General features: G+C 35.5%; 1 protein-coding gene across 4 annotated transcripts; it reads right to left on the bottom strand.

The window, feature by feature from the left end:
• Positions 1 to 7,726, bottom strand: LOC108459277 (protein EMBRYONIC FLOWER 1-like). 4 transcript variants are annotated; one of them, XM_017758624.2, is made up of 7 exons: positions 7,405 to 7,726; positions 6,047 to 6,218; positions 4,797 to 5,212; positions 4,612 to 4,719; positions 3,053 to 4,497; positions 675 to 2,419; positions 1 to 561 (listed from the first exon to the last, which is right to left on the bottom strand). In XM_017758624.2, the coding sequence occupies exons 2-6, from the start codon at positions 6,205 to 6,207 to the stop codon at positions 698 to 700; spliced, it is 3,852 nt and encodes a 1,283-aa protein (XP_017614113.1). In that variant the 5' UTR covers positions 6,208 to 6,218; positions 7,405 to 7,726; the 3' UTR covers positions 1 to 561; positions 675 to 697. The 4 variants fall into 4 exon arrangements, with proteins under 4 accessions (XP_017614113.1, XP_017614121.1, XP_052886881.1 ...); XM_017758632.2 differs by having other exon boundaries at positions 7,423 to 7,726; XM_053030921.1 differs by lacking the exon at positions 6,047 to 6,218.
• Between the last annotated feature and the right edge of the window lie 956 nt (positions 7,727 to 8,682).

Here is an 8,682-nt window from a genome sequence, read left to right as displayed (position 1 = left end):
TTCACGATAAAACAGCAAAACGACTTTGGAAGGTATATATGTATATCCTACAGGCTTCATAGGATACCATCCATGTTTATCTCTTTTTCTCAAACCTTAAGAACTGTAAATTACAACTGAATAATTACTAAAAATACAGGTATAGAGTATCCCTATAAGGCTCTTATATTGACTAATTGCCTGTTCTGTTTCCACTCCCAATAACTGGCTCAAGAATGGAGCATAAACCAACTTATTTAAGTGACAAACAAGCACTTTTGAGTACAAATTAAGGGCAGTATTTAGGTTTTACAAACACATGTTCAAGACAACGCGAGCATACAACATCGAATAATTTCAGTTGACATGTAATGTAAGGCCGGGTGTGCAGGGTCAAGGCATATGCAAATATTTACAGGCCTTACCGTGCACCTAGCTTTTTTCAAGGCCAAAAAATTCAACTTGTGTAGTAAATATGACCGGTTTGAAGTCAGACATTTGATAAAGCTTTTAAGCTTTTTTTTTTTTTTTTTTTGGGGGGGGGGGGTTCCTGGGCATCAAAGAGGGTGCTTCGGGTTTTGCCTGCAGAAAATTAGACAAGTCAATTTCTAATTGAAGAATTCAGGTAGAGGAAGTGCAACGGAAGGGATCAGTTTGAAACCAGAATGAAGATGAAAGGGGATTTGAGATGCTACCAGTAAATATAATTGTAACAGTCTCACGAAGCTCGATTTCGTGAATGCTCTTTCCTAACTGCATGCTTCCTCTCACGCTTGTGCCCAACCAATTTTACCAATCCAGATGACGGAGCTTTTTCCCTTCCAAATTTAAGGTCTTCACCACCAATCATGTACTTATTTCCAGCTTCAGGCACAGTAAAATCAGCAGGGTTTCTATTAATGCGGCAGATACCAGTCTCTGAACCACTTTTTGGATGGAAGAGAGTGCCGCTCATAGAATGAGCTTTATGCTTCTGTTTTGTTGCACTCTCCTTTGGATGAAATGTCATGGGGAACATCGGAAAATCTGTAGTTCCAAGCGCCAATTTTGGCAGACTATGAACAGGAATAGATCCACAAGTTGTGTTTAAGCCACTATTTGAAGATGAAGTTTTTTGTGATCTGTGGTTTTTACTCTGCCTCTGCGAGTCTGAGCATTTGTTTTTCTCTTTTTCTCGAGACTTCAGTGAAATTTGACCCACAAAATCAGGTGCTTTCTTGAAACTTTTACCATGCTGGAATGAAGTAGAAGGACTGACTGCTGGAGTGGCTGACATACACTCACAGAAACTCTCAGGTAGGTGGTTTTTACTGTAGCAATCAAATGATAGATGTTTCATTGAATTGGTTCTATATCCCCCTGATGGCATGCTTGAAAACTCCTTAGGACGATGACCAGGAACAAAAGAAGTTTTCTTAACAAATCTTTGGTTTCCATCAACATCAACTGATGCCCCTGACTGTAACCCTGCATCCATAAGACTGAGTAAATGCATGGCTGGTATTGTTTCATTCGAATACAGATCTAACGGCCCTGTCCCATTATGCTTGCAAGAAAATGAGTAATCTGTATGTGTCCTTCTAAGCGTTTCAGAATCAAACTTCCTACAATGCTTCTCATAGTTTGAAGCCAGATTCAAGAAGTTCCAGTCATCATTTCGGCTCATATTTCCCTTAGGTAGACTGCTGGGGCAATGTGAAAGCACATCTAACCTTGCAACCTGATCTGCACACTTTTGAGGGATGCTGTGCACATAGGACATGCTACTCGGTATCATGGATGACCATGGGTGAGCTACTTCTTTATTCTGCTGTGGAGTACTCTGGCATGCGTTACAAACTCCCAATGCCTGCACATTAGCATGAGAGGACCTTTGCCCAGTCATGTTCCTTACCTGCTGGCAATTTTGAGCACTGTTTTGCCTGATGGAATTGGTGGCAGAAAATTGGACTCCATTCAATGGCTTCTCTCCACATAGAGGAAAAGGTCTAAAGCCTGCAGGGGGGTAACTTTGTTCCAACTGGCTCATCTTGTACTGGTTTCGGTCTATAGGAGAGAAATAATCCACTGGCTTTTGCTTGCTGGATCCCACATTATCGCCTCTTACAAACTTGCCAATTCTTCCATTTTTAGCTTGAGCTTCCAGTTTATCTGGGGTCTCTTGAAACAGGATCATCTCTTCATTTTCATATACTTTATTAAGATCCACCCTCTGATGAATTTTGGTGTTATTGGTTTCTGCCAGCTGTTTATCAATTTCAGTATCAGGAAGACACCGTTCATACTGATTCTTTGCCATCAGTTCAGCAATTTCCATTATGTCATCTGCAGCTCCTTGCTCAGAAACCATTTCAACACGTTGATCATAGTGCTCCCTAGCAACTGTTGCATGGTCTGGAAACTCCACAGTTCTCCCATTGTTGCTTGTACCACTGAAATCCTGCAACAGAGATAAGATGGAAAGAAAACCTCTTCTCAATTTCACAGAAACAACATGACGGAAAAACAGATGCATTAATTAGCAGAACTTTTCCTCATTACGTTGGAAATGTTTGCCATAAAGTTCACATGATTGCTTATGTTACTCAATGCTACATATATATGCCATCTTCAAAGTTATCAACAAAAATGCTAGTATCTAAGCTTTCATATGTAAGATAATATGAGCTTATATCAGAACCAGAAGGGTCATTAGTGTTTTAAAAAATTCCAAGAGATCTGTATTTTGGAGTAAGGATCAAGGATGGAAGCAAAAGTTGTTTCAAAGCAAAAGAAAAAGATGTATGTACCTCTTTGAAGTTTTATAACTGGTTGAAGAAAAGGGAATGTTTCTGGCTCAAAAAAATATAAATGGTTGATCTGGAAATTCCAGAAACTTTATTCTAAATGCTAATCATAACTTGAATAATTCATGTATGCCAAAACTGAATGTAAAAACAAACTTGGTTACAGAGGAAGAATAAATGTGGGGAAAGATCACACAAATGATTCTGCAAAAATATCTTATGAATTTATTTTATTTTTCATTATAAATGCCAGTTCACTACTTGGTCAACAGAAGAAAAGTTCATACCATTTGCAGCATTGTGGAACAACTCCCAACTTCATCAGGAGATCTATGCTTCTGCTTCTCATTTAGGAACGGTATTCCGTATGTGATTTGATTACTGTTGAGATCAACATGCATTCCCTTCCAAAGGTAGGCATCAACTTGAGATTTAGTTGGAAAAGTAGACTCTCCAACATGGTTCATGTTTAAATCTTTCCTCCTAGTATCATATTCACTGAGAACACACCCTTGGCAAGATGATAAAGATTGTAGCCCATCCCTTATTGGAGTGCCACATTTTTCATCATATCTTTTAGCAGGAAAGCAATTACTAAGGGAAAATTGCACTCCTTTTTCAGGTGATGCATCCTGGGTTACTTCAAGAGGAACAGCTACATTCCCAATTTGTCTTATTTCTACATCTTCCCTTGAAGTCAGACCTTCTCTGAGAATGCCATTGTTCCAAAGAACTGGAGAAGCTTGCCGATCATGATCTAGATGCATCTTGCTCTTTTTCTTCAACAAATTAGACTTTTTTTCCGCCTTTGCGGCAGATACAGTTAAGGGATTGAACCCACTGCCTGCAGATACATCATTTGATTTGTACAAAGCAATATCAGTGGCATCACTCTTAGTGGCATCTCCAGGCTTTTTCTGTCTTTCCTTCTGCAGATTTTCATGAGACAGACGCAAGGATGGACATTGATCAATACTCTGGGTCTTTTTGTCTTTCTTCTTTACTAGAATAGGACTTCTATCAACTTTAAAGTTAACCAAATTGCTCTTTGCTGGAGTCTGTAAGCTGCTTCTGTTAATTGTACCTTCTGAATCAGAACTTGTGATTCCATCAACAGTTTCTGCATCTCTGTTGAAGGTCCTAAGGTTTTTATGGTCATTATTTGGAGAGCTCATCAATTCCCCAGACATCCATTCTTCATCCTGTGGCATCTTTCTTTTCCTTCTACGAGCCAAACTACTCGTAACATTTCCATGGAAAGTAACCTGACCTTGGGAAGCAGATACTGAATCTATGTGTACAGACGCATCAGGATTGGTACTAGAAGGAGAATCCTCTGTACTCGTGAGATTAGTTTTTTCATCTTTGTTTTTACCCAACAATTCGGTCAGCAGACGCACCTTACGGTTTTTTCTTCGATGCACGCTGCCAGATGCAGTTCCAGGCAATACCTCATCACTATCAGATGATGCATAATCACAATCATCTAATTCCAAAGAAGAATGTCCATCTGTATGAATCTTGAAAGCATCAGGAACCCTATGAACTGTACTTGCTATCCCATGGGATCCACAACCTTTTACCAACTCCATCTGTTGATCACAGGCAGATTTTCCTGTCTGACTTATTTCAGTGGCATCCTTAACTGCATGCTCCACATTTGATTCAGGAAGCTTGACACCAGCAACTTCATTATCTTCTAAATTGGGATTATGATGTTGCAGAGAAGCCACTGTTGCAGAAATAAGAAACAGTGTTATTGCAGCTACTGTTGTTCCAGTTTCAGTTGCAATGCAGGAAAATGCTTAAGTTTATTTATATGGTCTTCTACTCATGGCAAACATACCTTTTTCATCTAAACGAAGTGCTTGCTTCATAAGGCTAGCAATAACTTCTATCCCAGCATATTTCGGAATCTCCTTATTAATGTTATTTTCTAAGATATCTGTTTGCCCTGGAAAAACAACCAAAACAGTTGAAGTTCTAATTTAGTGGTAACCACATGAAGACTGAGCTAGGATAGATATATACCTATGACCTGTACATCTGTGTTTTCCACTCTCTTGTCACTTTTACCACTAACGAAAGGATGACTGCTATTAACATTCAAACAAGCAATAGCATCACATTTTCTTGTGTCAACATTACTCTTTCCAGCCTGCAGCAAACCTGATGAAGACACCACAGAATCCCCAAGGGATGACACAAGGGGACAAGAGCCAAAGGATTTCAATTTGCTACTATCATTAGTAACGTTTCTTTCTTCATTTATACTGCCTTCAGCCCCAACGTCCCGCAGACAGTTCTGGCAACACCACCATCTGAACTTTGGAACAAGTAAAGGAGGAAGCTTACAGTTCTGTTCTTTAAATATATTCTGGCCACCATCTAATGCAAATGGCCAACTTTTCTTCCAGTCTTTCCTGCGCATCTCAGATGCATATCCACTGCATTTAAATCAAAGGGAATTTATGAGGAAGACTTCCAACATGACCATTAATGCACCACAAATAGCAACTAGCAAGTTTGAAGGGAGTACTCAAAGAACTATACATCTGCGGAAGCCATTTATAGATATCAAATCTTGAAATAAATTTCCCTCAAATTATAAAGGGAATTTATGAGTTAGACTTCCAACATGACCATTAATGCACTGCATATAGCGACTAGCAAGTCTGAAAGTAGTGCTCAAAGAACTATGTATCAGCAGAAACCATTTATAGATATCAAATCTTGCAATAAGTTTACCTCAATTTATAACTGTAATCCCTTTATTAGGTGCCATTACATAAATCAGATGTTTAGTATACTTTCATATTTGTTGGAGATATGATCTCAACATTCCATTCTATCTCAAACAATATGTTGATAAAGAATAAAATACCTTAGCTAATGCACTAATTTATAAATAGAATATCCAAGACATTTTGATCCATTCCCTAAAATGTGGAGAAAAGTCATCGTGCACACACAAACAAGAAAGCTATGAAGTTAGTGAGGAAGCATGAACAACTGAAGGAAAGAAATAAGTTAATTAATTCTTTCAATAATTCTCATTTTGATAGATGATTTCAAAAGCATTTCTTAGGATATACCCTTACGTATCAATTGATTCCACTAAGGAAAGATACCTCTCTCACATAGGTACACTCGCTGCATATAGCCCACACCCAAACTGCAGCTACCATAAACCCATTTTCAACAACAACGGTAGTATATAGAGAGGTTGAGGAAGTTCAACAAGTAGACAAGAGCACTGAATATTAAGGATCATGGCTTACCGAATAGAAAAATGTTCACACTTCCTAGTATCAATGTCATCATTAGCATTGATAAGATCTATGGATATTGAGTCAATCTTTATGGGTGATTCCATGGACTTGGCGACAAGATTAGAACTGCAACTGTGATGAGTTTCCTTGACCACAGTAGTTGTCTCCATGCTATGAGTAACTAATTGATAACACCAATGTGCAACAATTAGATATGCCATGACCATTGATAACAATACATAGTAACAGTGTAACTATATCCATAAGCTGCCATGAGCATTGATAACAATACATAGTAACAGTGTAACTATATCCATAAGCTGCCATGAGCATTGATAACAATACATAGTAACAGTGTAACTATATCCATAAGCTACCATGAGCATTGATAAAAATACATAGTAACAGTGTAACTATATCCATAAGCTGCCATGAGCATTGATAACAATACATAGTAACAGTGTAACTATATTCATAAGCTGTCATGAGCATTGATAACAATACATGGTAACAGTGTGACCATATCCATAAGCTATGTAATCAATATGCAAGAAGCTCTAAGATATTAAGTATATCACAAGAACTTAAGCATGCACTTAATGATTACTAGGAATTCAAGATGAAATAACAGCAATATAGTAAGATGGATACAATAGAAAAGATGAGAAGCTGGAAAGCCCCTATATATGGTGATTTATTACATAAAATAATAACTTATAACAGTAGACGACTGAATACTATTCGAAGGGAACAAAATTGGAAACCCTAGTTCCCATGAAACCAAACATAAATATGATTGCAGTTACAGCATTAATGTTTCAATAACATCCTAATAAATTATATAGCAAAACCCATCCATTTAGAATACAAAGTAAATCATAAAATTACACCAACAAGGTAAAAAAACATGTTAGGGTTTTATCAGATAATACGAACTAAAGTTTTCGATGAGAATAATAGTCTTGTTATCAAAGCAAAAATAATAAGCTTTAAAACTCACCTCCAAGCCTTCGAGTTTGATGTTACAATAATCCATAAAATGAAAATTTTTATCTAGGGTTTTATAACTATCAAAATTCACAAGGTAGTGAACAGTGAACATCATTTCTACGACCACAAAACCGATAAAAGAATACATAAAATATCCATTAAAAAGGTGAATATATTAACTCATAAAGCAAAACCCAGATGCCAAAACGTCAATAAAAGTCTAAACTTAACGTACTAAACACAGTAAACTAACCCAAGATAACTGAAATAAACAAAAAGCTCCAGCTCAGCTTAAACTCGTATTAATCAAAAGGAAACAAATCAATAACAAAACAAACCCAGAGCTTTAAATTGTAATTAGATCAGAAAAAAAATACCTTTATTTGAGTTAGTACCTCTTAAGACAATCTAAAACCAACCCAGCTTCGATTCTTCACGGCCAGTCGAGAAAATGGTATCAAAAGGAAGAACATTGATCGACCAAGTAGAAGATTGAGTCCTTCTGAAGAGATCTGAAGCTCGTCGTGTATAATTTGAGTGCGAAGTTTGGAGAAACCCTAGCTTAAACAAAGGAGAGGTTTTTCGATTCTTTTAGAGAGAGAGAAAGACGAGTAGACAAGAAAAGAGTTTTTATCTTTTGTCCTTGAAAGGAGGGTCTTTTGTTGTTGTTGTATTAAAAATCATCTGTAAAAAAAATATTTCTATATAATTAAATATTATTTTATTTTATTTATTTAGAAAGTATAAGAGAGAAAACCAATGCTAGGAAAAAGAACCAATGGATTTGGCCCACGTGGAAGTGAGGTTCGGTTCTTATCACAATTCCATTATGGGTGTTGCCCTAGATTGGAATAATGAAAAAAGCGCACTATTAGAACGCGTTGGTACACGCTCCTGTTCCCAGAGCATTAAAAATTAGTAGATTTTCATATAACGTCCCTGTACTATGCACTTTTTTTAGATTGAGTCTCTCTATTATAATTTAATTATTTCTAATATCTCTACTTTTCAAAATGAATAAGTTTTTTTAATCAAATTAATTATATATAAAGAATAATTTTTATGTAAATTTAATTATAAAGTATACAAATTATTAAAATAAAATATATTTTAAGTAATGATACAAACTCTAAATCAATTTATATTAAATTTAATATAAATTTTAAATATAATTATATTGAGATAATTATAATATAATTTTGTTAATATAATTATTCTAAATTTAACTTGAATCAATTTAGAATTTGTATCATTATTTAAAATTAAGATAAATATCAAAATTATACATGAATTTTGATTCAATGTGTAATGTCATATATAAGCTTTGGTCTTGTGCAATTTTTACATGAAATTTTAATTTGGTTCAATTTTCTCAATCACTAACAAATTATTGAATTAGTACAATTTTACGTTGATATATTGTTTACAAAAATAATTATATTAATCGAACAGGAAAATAAATATATGTATTCATTTCTTTAAATGTGTACAATTGAATGAAAATCAAAGTTTCAAGTATGCATATATACCACAATTCAAATTTCATGTGTATAATTGTACCAAATCGAAATTCATGTATCGAATTGCACATTAGACAAAAATTCATGTAAATTTTATATTTAACCCTAAAATTTATTATATACTAATATTTAATA

This window comes from Gossypium arboreum, chromosome 7 (assembly GCF_025698485.1).
Source record: "Gossypium arboreum isolate Shixiya-1 chromosome 7, ASM2569848v2, whole genome shotgun sequence".
Taxonomy (NCBI): domain Eukaryota; kingdom Viridiplantae; phylum Streptophyta; class Magnoliopsida; order Malvales; family Malvaceae; genus Gossypium; species Gossypium arboreum.
Note: the sequence above shows the minus strand (reverse complement) of the source record. Positions and strands in the feature narration are given on the sequence as shown.

Coding starts and splice junctions, on each gene's coding strand:
- LOC108459277 (XM_017758624.2), bottom strand. CDS start 6,207: ATGGAGACAACTACTGTGGTCAAGGAAACTCATCACAGTTGCAGTTCT. Junction 5,213..6,046: donor TGTGAACATTTTTCTATTCG/GTAAGCCATGAT, acceptor ATTTAAATGCAG/TGGATATGCATCTGAGATGC. Junction 4,720..4,796: donor CACAGATGTACAGGTCATAG/GTATATATCTAT, acceptor TTGTTTTTCCAG/GGCAAACAGATATCTTAGAA.